Source organism: Erithacus rubecula (genome assembly GCF_903797595.1).
Source record: "Erithacus rubecula genome assembly, chromosome: 3".
Lineage (NCBI taxonomy): Eukaryota > Metazoa > Chordata > Aves > Passeriformes > Muscicapidae > Erithacus > Erithacus rubecula.
Genome location: NC_136689.1, coordinates 44,179,932 through 44,197,131, shown reverse-complemented (window position 1 = coordinate 44,197,131; position 17,200 = coordinate 44,179,932). Strand labels below are relative to the sequence as shown.

At 46.3% G+C, this 17,200-nt stretch overlaps 1 protein-coding gene across 1 annotated transcript; it reads right to left on the bottom strand.

The window, feature by feature from the left end:
* Positions 1-1,382: 1,382 nt before the first annotated feature.
* CLEC3B (C-type lectin domain family 3 member B) lies at positions 1,383-9,338 on the bottom strand. Its single transcript, XM_079301098.1, has 3 exons — positions 9,046-9,338; positions 4,623-4,721; positions 1,383-3,291 (listed from the first exon to the last, which is right to left on the bottom strand). Exons 1-3 carry the CDS (start codon positions 9,149-9,151, stop codon positions 2,891-2,893), a joined length of 606 nt encoding a protein of 201 aa, XP_079157224.1. The 5' UTR covers positions 9,152-9,338; the 3' UTR covers positions 1,383-2,890.
* Between the last annotated feature and the right edge of the window lie 7,862 nt (positions 9,339-17,200).

Here is a 17,200-nt window from a genome sequence, read left to right as displayed (position 1 = left end):
GTCCCCATTCAATCCCTGCATCCTGGCATTCCCTGTGACCACAAACCACAGGACTGGACACAAAAAACAACATTGCTGTGGTAAGCAAGGTTGAGGAATCTTCTCTTTGGTTTTTCAAAGAAAATTTGTAGTTCATAATGAAGTAAAAAGATTATAAGAATAGTTAATTTATAAATGTAGTACTGAACCTGCAAGGTCAGTTTCATCATCATGGATCCAGCAAGTAGAGCAGGGGCAAAGCCACCCTTCTCTGTGCTCCTCCCAGCTTCAGAAGAGCAAAACATCTATAAGGAATGGTGCTGGCAAGAATTTTGCTCTGTGAAAATGAGAGCAAGAGATACAAGTAAGAAATCTGCTGAGAGTGACTTGTTATTTTTCAAATTTGACAGATTAGCTCCTTCATGTCCTCTCTGGGAATATCCTTTGGCATCCATCTCCTGTTTTTTAGATTCACCCTCCATACAAAGATGGTCCAGCTCCAGCAGCCACAACTTCCCCAAAACTCAGCATTGCCAGGGTCCATGGCTTTCACACTGTTCCTCTTTCCATAAAAGCCCTCTGTGTATTTCTCTGACCACACATTTGTGTTTAAAGACCTTGTGGTTTATGACCAGTCAGGATTAAAGCCAGCAATGCTTCCAGCATTGGTGCTTTGCCTTCATGTATCTCAAAACATGGAGGAAACATCTGCCAAGAGAACTAGAGGATTTATATTGAGATAAACTGGTTTGTAGGGTGTAACCACAAACTACAGCAAAGAGTCTTGGAAAACTCCATGAACAGGGTCCAAAATAAAGCTCATTGAAGGACTGCAGAAGAGACCTAATTTCACATGCAGTCCTGCACCAGTTGAAACTTCACAGACTGGTGTAAGGCACTGTCTTCTACATGGATGGTCTCTCCTACATGGGATGATTGAGAGGAGGTGGAAGGAGAAGTCATCACATCCTCAGTGGGTGAAGGAGAGAGACTCTTGGTGCTGCTGAGCTCTGCTCATTGCAGAGGAAGTGGGAGGCAGCCTGGGAAGAACTGGCTCCATGGTGGGACCTGAGGTGTCACCTCCTCCAGTACCACTACTGCTGCCAAACAGGGCTGAGGGAGAAAACTTCCTTCTGGGTTAGCTTGTATTTCAGCATGAAATTTCCCAGCAGCAAGGGAGGAAAGGAAGGAAATCTTATTTTCCTATAAAAGGATTCCCTGCCTGTATCCTGTGTATGGCATGTGACTGAGATGATAATGGGGCAGGAGGGGGAGAATCCTATAAAGTGTATTACAGGGTGGGAGGCTCTTATCTCCAGTCTTCAGACATATCACTGGAGCTGTTCTGAAGAGAAAGACAAGGAGAAGAAAGCACTCAAATCACATTGACACAACTCCATTCCTTCAGCAAGCTACAGAGATACTTTTATTTTATAGTCATTTGAACAGCAGAGAGTTTGGCAATAGTGACAACCTCAGAAGCATGCACTCTGCATCTGTGTGCCTGCATGTGTGTTTCCAGCTTGGCTCAGACTTGATGTCTTGGAAGACCTTGTGCCATGCTGCTTTTAAACTAAGCAGCAAATGGGAATACCTGTCCCACAGGCAGGATCCTGTCCTGACACCTACAACCTGTAAGCGCAGGGTGTGTGACCCAAACTGGAGGGGTTATTACCAAGCATTGGACAGCAAAGAACCACTGATAGCTTTTAGTCAACAGCCAGCAAAGCACTGTTGAGCTGCCAGGGTGACCTGGACTTCTTTCTCACCATTGCTGTTCATTCTTCTTTTTTTTTTTTTTTTTTTTTTTTTAAACTTTAAACGTTTTCTCAGTAAAAAATCACTGAGGTCAGACCTTGAGCTGGCCATGACTATATTGGCACAAGCAGTGCTCAGCAGATTTATATTCGCTGAGAACCAGCAAAGATTGGAATAATTCATCTGGATTTCAGTCATATTAACAGGTCAGGCCATTCCTAAAGCTGCTGGAGTGAGTTGTCCTGGGGCTTGTTTGCAATATATAGTTATTTTTATAGCAACATACCCCCTAAGAGTATTAAATTTCTGTTATTTATGTAATACACATGTCTTTATTTCTAGTAATACTGTTGACTAACTATGCTCCAAGTCTTTGCTGCTTTCCTCTTAATACTGCAGCATAAATAAAGCTTCTGATGGGATTTTTTTTCAAAGGATCTGGCAGTGGGTCTTGCTTTCCCACTGAAGACAGCGAAACCAGCTTCTGGCTGGTGAGAAAAGGATCAAACATGCCTGTAACTTGCTAATTCAGTCATACAAGTAATTTGACTAGTTGGACAACTCCTTGAACAGCAGGCACCCTGCCAAATAAGCCAAATTGCATCTCCCAATGCAAAGCAGAGGTAGCTTCCTCTGATCATTGAGACAGGACCTTGATCCTCACAAGGCTGACTTGAGACACTGTGAGGAACACGGAATTCTCACAAATTGCTGCCAGGGCTTATGGGGAAGCAAAACAAGAGAAGAAAGCAGAAACTGACTATGTTAGTGTCCCAAGAAAACTCAGTAAAATGGGAAAGGACACTGCAGAGTGACAGCCCTGGGCAGTTGAGGCAGCTGTATGCTAGGCTGGACTGCTGCACTGTTGCTGGAACAACTGAGCTGTCCTAATAAATTCCCTGTGTAAAAAATATATATATCTACAAATCATGCCTTAGGAAGAGCAGTGCAGCAGCAAACAGGGCTGGATGTGGCCAAAGGAAAAGCTCTAGAGCTCTATAACCCGCGGCGACTCTCTTTGCAAAGGGTGACTCTACTGAATGCATGGGTGTGGGTGTGTGGATGCATGTGGAGGTGTGCACACAACTACAGCTTCATCATCCTGTGCCCAGGGTGGAGATCCGGGCGGGCTGGGCAGGGGGAAGCCCTGCTGCTACACGATCATGAACTGGCAGATGTACGGCAGCTGCTCGCGGCACCTCTTGTCAAACCACTTGCCAATGGCCGTCCCCGACAAAGCTGCACAGTTTTCCAGCTTGCCGCCGTCGGGCTGGGTGGTGATTTCAGTCTCCCAGTTCTTGTAGCGGATGGGGCTGCCCGTCATGTCCACCCACTTTCCCTCTGCAGCCATGTCGTTGAGGCCCAGCCAGACCTCGGCCTCCGCGCCGATGCTCTTGCGCATGTAGTCATGGAGGGCGTCGTTCTCCTCCCCGTTCTGGGGCGTGCTGAGCGTGCCACCCTGAGAGATGCAGTTTTCGCTGGCCTCGTGGTACGTCTTGGTCTCCGAAAATGCCAGAAAGCATTTTAGGTGAATTTTGGTGCCTTTCAGGCAAACTGACAGTTACCACATGAACAGAATTAAAAGAAGAAAGAGAATTTGGTTTAATAATGGTGCCTGGGAAGAGGCAGCAGCAGCAAACCCAGCAGCCAAACTACAAACTTAATTTCTTGGGTTGCACAGTGACCCTTGGCAGCATGGAATTCCAAGGACCCCTCTCTTTCCTGTGCAGGGTGGGACACAGTCATGGGGAGATGCTCTCCTTCTCTGCAAATCATTGGGTGAAATGGATTTTCAGGGTGCCCCTGCCACCCTTCTGGGCTCTGCTGCTCCTGGAGCAGAGGCACACCATGCTCCTCCTGCCCCTTCCCCTGGCCTTGTTCTTACCCAGCCAATGCTAATCATTCTCTGATGAATTTGTTGGAAATATGGTTTGTCATGGGCACTGCTGAGTGTTGGAGTGTTTTGGGAAAAAGCCTGCATGCCAATTAAAACATCTTAATTATGCAAGATGAAAAAAAAATAGTCTTTTTTTAATAAGTTTTGATCAGAAGCATTGCGCTTGCATAGCTTGAGGTCTTCAGAGGAAATTTCTACTTGCCTCTGATTTTGGTGTTAGGGATATCAATTTGTTTTGTTTTTCTTTAAGCTCTAAACCTTAAGAATGCAGGGTACTGTATCCAAACAATACCTAATCAGAGCCACACATTAATATCCAAACCAATTACTTCTCAATGAATGTGAGCTTGGAACTAAAGCCTTGTTTTTGCTTGTGTTCCTTTTCTTTTAGGGAGAAAATTCTCCTTAATTTGCATTTTCATCACATCTCTGCTTTATGTTTTGCAAATCCTACTCCTGATGTCAGTGGAGTTTGCACAAGATAAGTGTGGATCATGTCTGGAAGATGGACATTTTGGCACTGTCCTCTGTGTATGTTTAATGAAGCAGGACTGACCCACAGTGCAGCTCCCTGGGCAATACCACAGCGTGTATAAGAGACCAGGTCACCATTTCCACTGAGGTTCAGACAAAAGAGTAAGCTGCATTTGATTAAAGCACAAGCTAAGCCAAATCTCATTCTTCCACCTCACTAAGGAAAATTAACATCTGGCTTAGCATTGAAGGAATATCCAAATGGGAAACACATAAAGAGGGGGTCCCCACACTGCACAACCCCCATCATTAGCTGCCCAAGGTGGTTCACAGCCCAGAGGTATTGCAGAGACCCACATTCTGCTTTGATCCCCCAACCTCTCTCCCCATTGTGGGCTTGTTGCTGTGGGGTGCTTGGGCATCTTTCATCAAGGCATCTGGAGCAATTGCAGCCACTTTATAAGCAGCTCCTCTCTCAAAGTAAAAGTTATGTGTTCTTCAACAAGTCCTTTACCTGTCTGGAGTGCTTGCTTTTCCTTCAGTAGAGCAACCTCCTGAGAGATGTTGTCAATCATGGCCTTCAGGTCTTCAATCATTTTGAGGCTCACACCATCTGTTGGAGAAATCAAAGAAAGAGCACAAATATTGGTGGCATCTCAGGGGAGGCAACCAAATCTGTTCCTATCATCAAAACTCTGTGTTTCTTTGCCCTCAGAGAAGGACAAACAAAAAGAATCCATAAAGTCAACACCTGTGTCCCCTTGCACTTCCATCAGAGTGAGTGCTTGCCAGCCTGGTTCCACTATCAGTAACAACCTTGTTTTCCTGGTTCAGGTTTTGGGGTTGTGCACCCCATGCATCTTCCAGCTGCAGGGGTCACCCTTTGGGGTGGTAGTGCTAGTGCTGGGGAGGAGGTCACACACATGAGCATTGCAAGGTGCAGGTTTGTCTCTGGCACCCCTGTGTAGAGCAGTCATCTGGTGTGGTGCTGCATTGGGGTAGAGCTCCCAAAATGCAGGAGGACACCCTCTGATGCTGCCCAACCTGAACAGAAGTCCTGACACACAAAAATGCTTTGTGGGAAACTTGAAGCTAATGATGAACAGGATTTATTTTTTCTGATTCCTCAAAAACATGCCCTCTTTCTCTCTATTCACAGCACACCCTCCTTCCCTTAAACTCCCTAACACACAATGTCCTCTGCATGCACTCCTGGCTGCAGCCACCTGTCTGCTGTTACTGGTGGGTTGGTAGGAAAGCATTTTGTGACAGGCTGATGCTCAGCAGGAAGGCGCTGGAAGGGCTGCAGATGCTACCTCCACTAGATCTGCCTCTGCACCACTAGCCACCAGCCTCTGTCCACCAGCCACACCATCCTCTGGACCATCACAGCTGCCTCTGCCTCATATCTGCCTTCACCACCCCCAGTGCAGGAACCCAAACACTGTCCAGAGCTGCTCTCCCACTGTGAGAAGGCTCCTCTTTGGATGGAGACCTGGCTCTTAAAGCCTACATCTTGCTAGGTGTGTTGCTGCAACAGCTCCAACCAGTTATTTATCAGTACTTGCATTTCTCCTAGAACAGGAGCAAAGGGACCATTTACACCTTGAAGGTGGTGGGAGATTGGACATTGAGGCACTTGTATGCATCTAGTAGTTCTCATGTTGAAAGCATCTAGTAATTCTCCGGGGGTGAAAGGAAAGGGGATAGTTTGCCCATGAATACAGCAGGAGGGCCTCAGCAGGGAGCTGAGGCACTAATGCAGGCAAGAAGAGAAGCAGCTTGGATGTGGACCAAAACCACCAGCCCAAGATTACATGGTGCCATGAATATGAAAAGCCAGACACATCAGGAGGAGGGCATTTGGCTGCTTTACTCATTGCTCAACTAACTTTAATGGATTCACTTAACACTGAGGCACTAGATATTATTTTGCTGCCTTTGATAAAAACACTTTGTGGGAAATGGCTAATTAGTCACAGGTTTTTTTTCCCTGCAAGTCTGTGCAAATGTTCTAAGGTTTAAGTAACATCCAAAGGCCATGACAGGACACTGCCAATGAGTCATGTAACACCTTATGGTGTTACAGCTGGGTTTGACGGTGGGTTCTCACCTTGAGGGTCCCTGCCATGTCTCCTTGACAACTACCTAAGAGCCCTGTCCCTTTTCAGTACCTCATTTTCAAATTCTGGACCACAAGATGCTCCGACAGCAGTGCATTTGCTGGGATGTCTCATGGAGAATCAGGACTGGTTGACTCACCCTTCAGCTGCAAAGTGAGGACCATGGCTACATCAACAGATGTTGTGTTGTCTATTTTATTGCCATGGGATTTTGTCTCAGTGCTGTCATTTTCTCAAGACTCACCTCCTGAAGCCTGGGATCAAACCTGTTTCCAGTCTGGGTTTTCTGTGATGGAAACCATCATGTGGGATGCTGATGATCCTGTGGGAGCTGGAGTGGGTCCTTGTGCAGGACCGTGAGCAGCAGGAGTAAGTGTGGACAGAGGCAAGATCTAAAGGAGACTCACAGAATTGTGGGTCACAATTTGAAAGCTGGTTTGAAATCCTGACCAGGAATGTATTTAAAGCTGCAAATGGGAACTCTCACCCGTTCTAATTATATGCTGAACAACAAACAAATCCCTCTGTAAATGTTCACAGGCATTTTTCAGGGAAGAGCACCCAAACAAGAATACACCAAAATTTTGGGCAGTAGGTGGCATCAGGCAAGAAGCCCAAATGAGTCCCTATCCACTGAATTAAGCATCCAGACTCCAACTTCTGTGTCCAGTTACCTTAGAAACAGATGTGAGAGCTATGCAAAGATACTCCCTTCCCTGATCCCAGCACTCCATCACAGCTGTGACCAAGGGGAGCCCCTCCCAGGCCAGACACCTGCACCCCCAAGCCATGGGGTGTAAACACTGCCCAGGCAGGGATGCCAGTGTCTGCCTCCCCTGGGTATTCTTTTGGATGAGATCTCCAGAGCTGCCAGACAAGGGCACCCCAAGACACTGGGGCTTGGGAGAGTTTGCTGAACTACTGCATTTGGAACAATAACTGGGGAGTAATCTGAGGGGGAAAACACAACAGCAGACAAAGTGAATGTGCCGTCTCAGCATTTTCTAAATACTGTGGTTTGGCTTTTTCATGTTGAAATAGCATCATTTTTCATTCTGAAGCAGATCCAAACATAAGCAATAATTTCCAAAAAAAGATAAATTAAAAAAAAAAAACCCAACCCAAAACATAAAAAGCTTGGCTTAAATCAGTGCTTTCTTTCATAACATTTGTGGATTGGTTGCATAGATTAAAAAACCAAAAAAAGTCCAGCCAAACACCCCAACCCTCCAGTGGCTTTGCCCTGCCTGACCCTCCCAGGCAAAGTGCAGGGGTGGAACCAGGATGGGGATGGATGCCTGGATGAGGATGAGATGGGCCATCCCACTATTGTTCAGAGCAGAAGGGGCTGAGCCCTGTCTCCTGTGCTGGCTGGGCAGGCAGGCTTGGATGTAGAGAGGGGCTGGAGGCAAAGAGGAGCTTCATAGGGGATTTTTAGCACTTTTCTCCCTCTTTTCCTATGCTCTGGCATTGAAAATCTGAAAAATATTACCCAAGAAATAAAGAAATTTTCCAGTGAAGGTAGGACAGTTGATCACCTATGGAGCTGGATGGGACTGATCAAAAAATGCCAGGTTTCTGAGTTTTCCTCTTTTCTCCACAGAAAATATAAGTTCTCCTTTGAAAAGAAATTCTGACTAAAATCTGCCACCAGCTGGTCCAGAGGATTGATTTTCAGGACACCCCCTGAAAACTCAAAAGTTTTAAAATCAGAGCCAAATTTTCCTGCCAAAAAGGTGATTTTTCTCCCACTTCCTTGTCACAAATGATTAGAAATAACAGTTGCAATGACACTTAGTGAAAAATAGTATTTCTCTAAGAAATGTCTCTCTCCTTGCACCTCCAGTGAGTCCAATGCACATATGTGCCCTATACGAGCCCAAGGGGGTATTTTTTGCTCTATTCCATGTCCTGCAGAATAAGATGTGGAATACGCAGCTAAGTTTGTGAATTCACAGAAAGATCTAATGGGAGAAAAGGCAAAAATTTCTCAAGGATGGGAATCTGACAAAAACAGCCAGTGGGTGAGCACAGACAGCAGCCTGGCCAAGTGAATTCCAGGGATGCTTCTCCCTTGCTCCCCACTTCGTTCCAAGCAGGAAAGCGCCTGCCAGAAGCTGTCGGAGCCCACGCGGCGGCGGTCGGACCCATCAGGCAGGGAGGGAGGCACGCCCGCATGCTGCTCCCTCACCTCACCTGCCTTCTACATCTACTGTGCACTGAGGGATAAAGCACAGGACAGGAGGAAAACAGGAGAAGAAAAGGAGAAACAAACCTACTAGGGAATAGAAAACCCTGGCACCTTTATGTGTGCACTGCTGCCTGGCAAGCCTGAGTAATCAGGTGGTTTTAAATGAAGAAACCTGTTGATGTTTAATGGCTTCGATATTTTCTGCCTGCTCTTATCTCTAAAATCGCCTGTCATCTACCACTTACTTGCTTCTGAAAATGAATGAGAAGGGGTGAGGAGGTTATAGAAATGGAGAGTTTCTTAGAGGAAAAGCTTGGGATGAACCTTAGAGGGAACATGGAAAATGTGTTCCCTTTGAAATTCAGCCCAAGCTGTCCCAAGAAATTTATTCAAGGTAGGAAATCCACCAAAACCATTTCAATACGCTCACTATTTTACAGAAGATCTGCACAATCGTTCCCACGGAGGAGGGGGGGAGAGGGAAGAAGATGCTTTATCAGGTTTTTAGATGCTTTTAATGAAGTTTCAGTATAGCACTGTTAAACGCCCAAACGAGTGGGCTGATTGCAACACCCGCAAGCCCTGCAAGTCTCCCTTGGAAGGAAGCTGCCGCTGCCCCTTACCTTTCTTGGAAGCCGCCGGTTTTTGCCGGGCTTTGCCGTTCTGCTGGCCGGAGACGTGAGCGAGGGAGAGGAGGCAGAGGAGCAGGCAGGCTCCCCGGAGCGCCATGCCGCTGCCGTCTGGTCCGAGCAGGGGCTCTGCCCTCACACAGCCGCCTGGACACCGGCTGGAGCCAGGAATGGCTGTCCCAGAAAGGCTCCCGCTGAGCCCGGGCCAGCGGCAGCCTCCCGGCCCCGGGGGCGCTCCGGCCAAGGCTGAAAACCTCCCAGAGGGGCTGCCGCAGCTCTCAGCACGCTGCTTGTTTTTGTTAAAAAGAGAGAGAGAGAGAAAGAAAGGGAATGAATGTACCGACAGTCTGCTAAGCTAAACATAAGGAAAGGCTGGGACTATAGCTGGAACGATTTCCTGTGGTTTTTAGCACAATGCCACGAGTTTGATCTCCTGTATCAGCGATGGAAACAGCAACGTGAGGTGTGAAACAGCGCTGAGGGAGCAGAGAGGGCACCTGTCCCCCGTCCCCCAGCAGGGATGCCCGTAAGGGATGCGCCGGCACCAACAGAGAGAGAGGGAGCAGGCAGGGGGCTGAGCACCCCGGTTCCTTACTCAGGGTGTAGGGCGGCTCTTACCTCTCTAAAACGCAGCTCCACTGTGGCTTTGGCAGGGTTGTGCACTTATCATTACTTCTCCACGGGATCTCCAGTGGGACTTGGAATCAGGGGCACATGTTCCACAAAAAGCCTTTCTCCCCGAGACCCCTTTGCAGGTGCCCAGCCTGACTTCTCAGACCAGCTGAGCTGTGCTGAGCAGCTCTGCAGCCTAAACCAAGACCACTGCCTGTTTCTCTGGGTGGTGTGGCTGTCCAGCAGCTGCAGCACAAGCAGGTAAGTCCTTCCCGCAGGAGGAGCAGTAGCAGTTTGAACAAGTGGAGGGAATTCATATAGAGAGAGGAGAGGAGGGATGGGCATTTGGGAGAACAAAGTGCTTCAGACATCAACCTTTAACCTTAAAACTTTTCTGATAGTTTTAAGGCAAGATGCCACCCAGCACAATGTGAACCTCAAGCTGTAGGAGCATAAAAGGTCCAATAAACAGGGATGTGACTGGAAAAAGAACTGCCATTGAGTGAGTTTGGCAAGCACAGTTACCCTGCCTCACACTTCTGATGAATAAGGAAAATCCTGCCCTGATGTCTTGCCTGAACAGAGACCTCTCTTGCAGTCCAAGCTTTTGAAGCACAGGAGGAACAGTTTGATTTTTGCTGCCCTTTATCATGTGTACCAAGCCTCACTCAAATTTAAACTGGAAAATATGTATTTTAGGCATTTACTGTTCTCCTGCCTGGACTATCAGAAAATGGGATGGATGGAGCCAAGAGATGCCAGATACCTACATACACATACATGTTTATCTTTCCTTGACACTTGAAAGTACTTTTGTTAGGTAACTCAGTACCTCCCAGTTTTCCTTGGCTCCAGATATGATTGCCTGCCTTTGCTTTGATTAACATGCTGCCAAGCTGGAGAAAAAAAACCCAGAATGCTCCCTTTACTGCTGCCCATGAAACAGATTGCTGTGGTGTGGAGTCTGACAGCAATCCCTACCCTCAGATTTCCAATCTGGGAGAAACCACAGTGTTGCCCAGCTGAAACAAGAAGGGCAGGTTGGCTTTCCATGAGACCCTGAAGAACAGGTCTGCACCAAAGGACCCTCCCTGCACCATCCAGCAGGTCCTCTCCTCGATGTCACCATAATTTTTCTTGAAAAATGAGAAAAATGAAAACAAGCAGACTCAAAACACTTGTGTCCAGCTGTGACACTTATCCACAGGGGGGCTTTGCCCCAATTCTGTCCAATGTAGACTGAAAATAAAAATCCTTGACATTACAAAAGCTCATAAACCCTTATCCATCCAGCTGATGGGATGAAGCTGAGGGGTTGCTGCATTGGATTCAGCATGAGGATGCTTCAGGGAACAGCCACCCCCTGCCCAAGCTCCTGCTGAAGACAAAGGCTCTAGTTAAATAATGGGGCTCTCAATGGTCCTTTGCTTTTGAGATCCTGATGATTCACACTTCTTATGTAACAGAGGTGTGGGAAGTGAGTAGAATGAATCGTTTATATCAGATGAACTAATAGAACTGGAGGTCACCTGGAAAATACTAAAATTATGCCAAGAAAACGAGGTTTTGTCGATGATTTTTAACATCTGTGCAATTATGGATTTTACTTCCCAATAAAGGCCCTTCACTCCCTGGTTTCAAGCCTGGTCTCCTGGTTAGAGAGAGAGCAGCTCCTGTTAATTGCAAGGTAACTGGTTGGAGATGAAAAAAAGAGGGCAGAAGAACCTATGCTTATGGAAACAATTCCAGGAGCACAGGGAAGCAGACAGAAAAGTTTACGTGGCTTTGGGAAACCCAGTAAGTAGGCTGGGATGCTGAATTTGGAAGGCTTTCACTTAGCAAAACAGTAGTTGGAATAAGCCCATGAAAGGAAGCTGGATGCTCCTGGCAGCAATGCAGACCTGTGATTTCATGCCCAGCTAGGCAAGGAAACGGGCAGCGAGATCAGAAGCTATTTTGTTTTGGCTCCTAGGAAAAGAGCAGGTATGGCCAAGCCAAGAAATGAGGCAGTGCCACTGCACAATGGCTGGAAAGTGCAAGGGTGGACCGGGGAACAGCATTCACACGGTTATTATCAAGACCAGCAATTACAGACCTGCCCTTCAGTTCAAAGGCAGGCCACCCCAACGCTGAATGATGCCAGCTCTTTGCCTGAAGCTCCTCCTCCTCTGGGAAAGTGCCTGCCTCCAGGAGAGCAGAGGGGAGACCCAAAGCATCTTTTATGTGCAGGGCCCTGCAGCTCAGAGGCCTGATCACAGGGGCTAGGGCAGCACACTGGGATCCACATCTCTGCTCCCTTGAGATTAGCTCAGCCTGGTGCTAGAAATGCCAGGGTTGTGAGTTCAATTCCTATCCAGGCCATGCACTTTAGAGCTCGACTTGATGATTCCTGTGGGTCCCTCGGCACCACAGTGACCTCAAAGAGGAACAGGAGAGAAACTGCAGTGGACAGTAACAAACACTCTGTGAGGAAGTGGGGCTAGCACAAGAAAACTCTGATAATCATTAGCTGCTGCCTAAACTCATGCTAGCATAGTTCCTGATTTCCACCAGCATAAACATCAGAACAGGTTAAAATGGAGAGAGCCAAATCTCTGGGTCATTGTTCTGGAGACCAATCGAGAAGAAATGCCATAACAGTTCAGGAAAGGGTGGTTTTCATAAGGACAATTATGGGGAAAGCCAAGGATTTTGACAAATGTTATCCCCAGCATCAACTTTAGGAAACTGGCTCTGAGCCTAAGGAGGAAACCTTATCATCATATCCCATGTCAAGCATGGCTCACATCCCTGTTCCATGTACACCAAGGGCTACAGGACAGAAGGATCCATTCTACAGTAGATCCTTGGGCTTTAAACCAGATGCAAACGTGGAGCACTTGAGTTCAAGTAGTACTAGCTGTTTAAAATCCTTCTATTTGCAAAGGAGCTGCACCAAAGGACTCACACTCCCTTTTGTTTGGAGACTGCAGCTCCTGTAGGTTAGAGGTAATGTCTGCCTTCACTGCTTTGTTTGCCCATCACCCAGATCCCAAAGTCCAAACAGCCAAAGGAAAACTGTAGTGAAGTGTCTAAATTCAACACAAAACTCTGGAAGAATTCCTAACTGTCTAGATCCACTGTCTGTCACAGCATCAGTTCAAGTGAGGTCACCACTGAACTTGATGGTCAGTATTTTTGGACTGGCAAGTAGACAGTTCTGTCAGCTTAGGCTCTTATTTCATGTCATTCTCACCTTTGAGCATTGGTTTGCTTTCATATTGCTGTGGATGTTGAATTATGGATTATAAAAGAATTTCAACTTCAGCTTTGTGAATTCCTTAATTTTTTTAATTTAGGGAAAAATTTGCATGATCAGAGAGCAGAAAGAAAGCAATCCAAGGCCTTGAAAAGCCTCATTAGGTTACAGTTGGTCTTTTGCTGGAGGGAAGAAAAAAAAAGTAGGACTTAAATCGTGACTTTTCAACCCATAGGTTTCCAGCTATGGAAACAGCCAAACTTACCATTTGCCAAAACACAGAGAGAAGGGGCAGTGAGAGAGTTCCTCTGGAAGGAAGGGTCTATAGGCTGGTGGTTCCTAGTACCTCTACTGCCTGAGCACACTGGCTTGGCTGTGGTCCCTGCCACAGACAGTTGGGTGGTAGAAATCAGAAAGGGCCTGAGAATTCTTCTTAGCCCTCTGAAGGTACAAGCTAAGGGGCTGCAGCAACTATGATCTCTGTCTAAATTATGGAAAATAAATCTCATCAACAAATGTGTGACATGAAAACTCAGCCATGCCTGTGCTGCTCGTCTTACCCAAATCTTGAGACCGGGATAGCAACAGAGATGTTCAGAGATCAAGAGATAACCACAGCTTTATTAAAAAGTGTTCCAGACAATAAAATGGAAGTTTAAACCATCACCAAGGAGTCATTAGCAGCATGCTTGAGATTCTAATGATGTTTTGCAGCAACAGCAAAAACATCTTTGTTCCTGGATAGTTAGAAATGCAGCTCCATGAAAATAGCTAGAAATGCAGACCCAAGGAAAACCCAAGGCACTGCAGTTTCTCTGTGGGGAGACATGTACCAAAGTGCCCTGCTGTGACTGAGCACTATAACTGTGACTCTGGGACTTGGACAAAGGAAAAGAAGCCTCTCTGAGGCACAGCTAACAGGAGCAGCTGCAGTTTGCCATAGAAGGAAAAGCTGCCCTGCATGGGCAGGGAGTGCAATCAGGCAGAAGTGCACTAGGAGACAAGAGGTTGGGGAGCAGTGAGAAATCACACAGAGGCTGATGGCTGAAGAGATTCAGTACCAGCTGCAGACCTGCTCTTGCATTTTTCTCCAGAATGTTAAAGGAATGGAGAGAACAAGGCATTGGGGTAAGGACTGGAGTGCTCAGGTCTCACCAGTCATGGCTTTGCTTCTTCCACCCTCTGGGTGCCATTGGCCACTTTCCACAGGCAAAATAAACCAGTGCCACAGCAGGGCTGGAGAACATGCCGCTGCTGAGAAGGGCAGTGGCGTCTGCTGCAGTTCAAAAGGAAAGCTGGAGGCAATCCTAGCAGAAGTGTGTAAACCTCAGCTAATTGCTGTTCACAAAGCAAATGCAGAAACACCCCGTTGTGTAGGTGCGAAATCCCTTGGAGACAGACTTGCACACTCCATTCTCACAGGAGTGTGAGCAAGCTCTGGCTCACACCTATTTGTCTTTACAGCAGGTGTGCTGAAGAAAGGCTTCATTTAAAGCCTGACTACAGGTGGTACAGCCATGCTCCTCCCCACTGCCTCCACAGGGCAGAATGAGCTTCCCTTTTCTCTCCAAACTACACAATTACAGTGTTGAACTGTAGTTGCAAAACGTATGTTGATGGGATTCCTGGGCTTGGTAGATCAGTCAGGTCCACTGACCTACAGCCTCTTCTGCTTTGAGGGGAATGCTGTCCCTGTGAAACAGGTAAATTGCAGGTGTGTGCTTTTCAGGCAACATGAGTAGAAGCTTAGCAGGAGTTACGAGACTCCTCATCTCTAGTACACAGCTTTCAGCCTCTCAACACTCCCAGCAGAAGCAATTAATTTCTGGGACAAACAGAGAGCTATCCCACTCCACAGATGTTTCCTCTTAGTTCTACTGGACTCGAGTCAATGAAAACGTGGCAGTATCTGCACAGCAACACATGGAACTTTCCATCAGCCCAGATGGGAACAGGGGCATTCTCAGCTGAAGTCTCTATTAAAATTCTGCTATTTTTATTTGCAATAGAAGGGAGGGGTTGAAGGGAGCTAAGAAAATAGAAATTAGCCCTCAGCATGCCTGAGAACCACAGTCTCTCAGATTTCTTGGCAGATACCGTATCAACTGGGAGAGCTGTAGGACCTTTTACCCCTGTCAGAGCTTTGTTTATCCATTTGGGACATGAGCTGGTAGCAGGAAACCTCCAGGGGCAGCTGAGACCAACTAGCAGCTCTGTAATACTCTTGGCTGAGCTCATTATTTATATCTCAGGAGTTGAAGCAGACCCCATCTGAACTGGGGTCACTCTCCACACCACTGCTTTTCCATGCCAACAGATGGGAAGCAGTGACACAGAAGGAACAGGACCCCTTGAGACTCCCAATTCACTCTGTGCCTGCATACCCTGGTACAGAGGACCGGGGGAGGACACATGTAGGGGAGGCACTGCAGACACTGGCACCATGTTAATTTGCAGTGCTGCTCTGAGGAAGTGCTTGGCACCAAGTCTCTCTCTTTAGCACACAGCCTGGATCTCAGAGGGCTAAATATTTGCTATCCTTATTAAGAAATGGGGAGGAAGTGCACATGTACTCCCCTCTACAGAGGCGTCAGTTCACACACTTGAAACACAGTGATGTTTCTTTTCCCACCACCACCTCCAGCTCTCTTAAAAATATATTTAAAATTAAAAGGATCTGGAGAGTGGACAAGAAGCATCTTAAGGGATGTAACTTGCAAAATGCTTGGACATCTTTCAGCTGGAAAGCTGTGTAGAATTACACTATTTATGTTACAGAATTCACCCCGAGTGTATCTTGGAGCAGCTTTTTGGTCTCCAACCACAAATCTGCAATAAAACATTCAGAGAATGGCTGAGATTCAAGACCTGCAGTCTCATTTACATTAACCATTTTCTGAAACATTGAACAATACATGATCAAAAAAACTGCCTGTGATAAGTCTAAGGTACTTTAAAGGCTTTTTTGTCCTTCAGTTTTCTTTCTTTCTTTCTACATTTTTACAAGCACCTCTGCATGGCAAGGAGTGATCACAGCCACTGTAGAGCTGATGTCAGATTAGTATTTACCTCACACAGAGTAACTCTTGCTGAAGTGATAAAAGACAATGTGTACACTCATTGTCACTTCTTGTCTCTACTACTGTGTAGCACTATTACAACCTATCTAAACCATTACTTGAGGCACTGAAAAAAATTTCAACCCTTCAAAATACAAACCTTGGGCAAATTTTGGGGGACAACATTTTTTTTAACAACCTGTCTGCTTGTTATAGCAATGGTTACACACATCTGAAATACACAGTACTGTTTCAGTCACCTTGAATAACTAAGTGTATGAGCTCTAGGAAAAGGACTGAAGAGATTTGGGAACCATAAGCACTCCATATATTTTGATGTGATGATGATTATTAGTTTGAGCTATAATATGTTCTGTCCTGTATCTACGGCTTTCCTTCAGCAAAACCCTTCCTTCCCTTCTCGCCACCAAACATGTTACAGTCAAGTGAATATTCTTAATCTGGTATTATAAAACTGAAACAGAAAATTCAGAAAATGTTGCTTGAGTAAGAGCTAAATAACTCTGGATTAATGTAGTAATTTCTGACATAAAGTTTATTCAAAACATTGCTTGCAGATAAAATATCAGCTTCTTAAGAATCAGTTTCTTCATTTGATTCTTCCCATCTGTTGTCTCTTCCTATCATGCCAAATAAACACCTCTTACTCTTTGCTAGGCCATCCAATTGAGGTATGGAGAGAATCCACTGCTTTCAACATCTGGTGATGCAACTTGTATCCCTGTCTTATTTGTAAGCCATTGCTTTTCCCTATGAAGGATCATTATTGACAGCCACTATGCTTTTCCAGCTGAAATATCAAACTTTTAAAGATCAAATTAGTTTCCCATTTACCTTGGTCATGTCCCTACTCCTTAGCCACAGTAAGATGTTTTGGGTGGCTTACTATTGCACCTGTTGGCAAAAGGGTAGAGCTCTAGGAAGCAAGGAAGTCATAGCATATCCTGAGTTGGAAGAAACTCACTAGGATCATGAAAGTCCATCTCCTGGTACAGGACACACCAAGAGTCACACCATATGCCTGAGAGCATTGTCCAAACACTTCTTGAACTCTGTCATGCTTGGTGCTGTGAGCACTTCCTGGGAGAGTATGTTCCAGTGCCCAACCATCCTCTGAGTGAGGAACCTCTTCCTGATATCCAACCTAAACCTTCCCTAAAACAGCTTCAGGCTGCTCCCTTGAGTCCTGTCACTCGTCACCAAAGAGTGCCTGCCCCCC

Bases quoted from the DNA above. Each gene is read 5' to 3' on its own strand.
- CLEC3B (XM_079301098.1), bottom strand. From the start codon at position 9,151: ATGGCGCTCCGGGGAGCCTGCCTGCTCCTCTGCCTCCTCTCCCTCGCT. The intron at 4,722-9,045 runs GTAAGGGGCAGC...TTTCTCCAACAG, and splicing joins ACCGGCGGCTTCCAAGAAAG to ATGGTGTGAGCCTCAAAATG. The intron at 3,292-4,622 runs GTAAAGGACTTG...GGTAACTGTCAG, and splicing joins AAAGCAAGCACTCCAGACAG to TTTGCCTGAAAGGCACCAAA.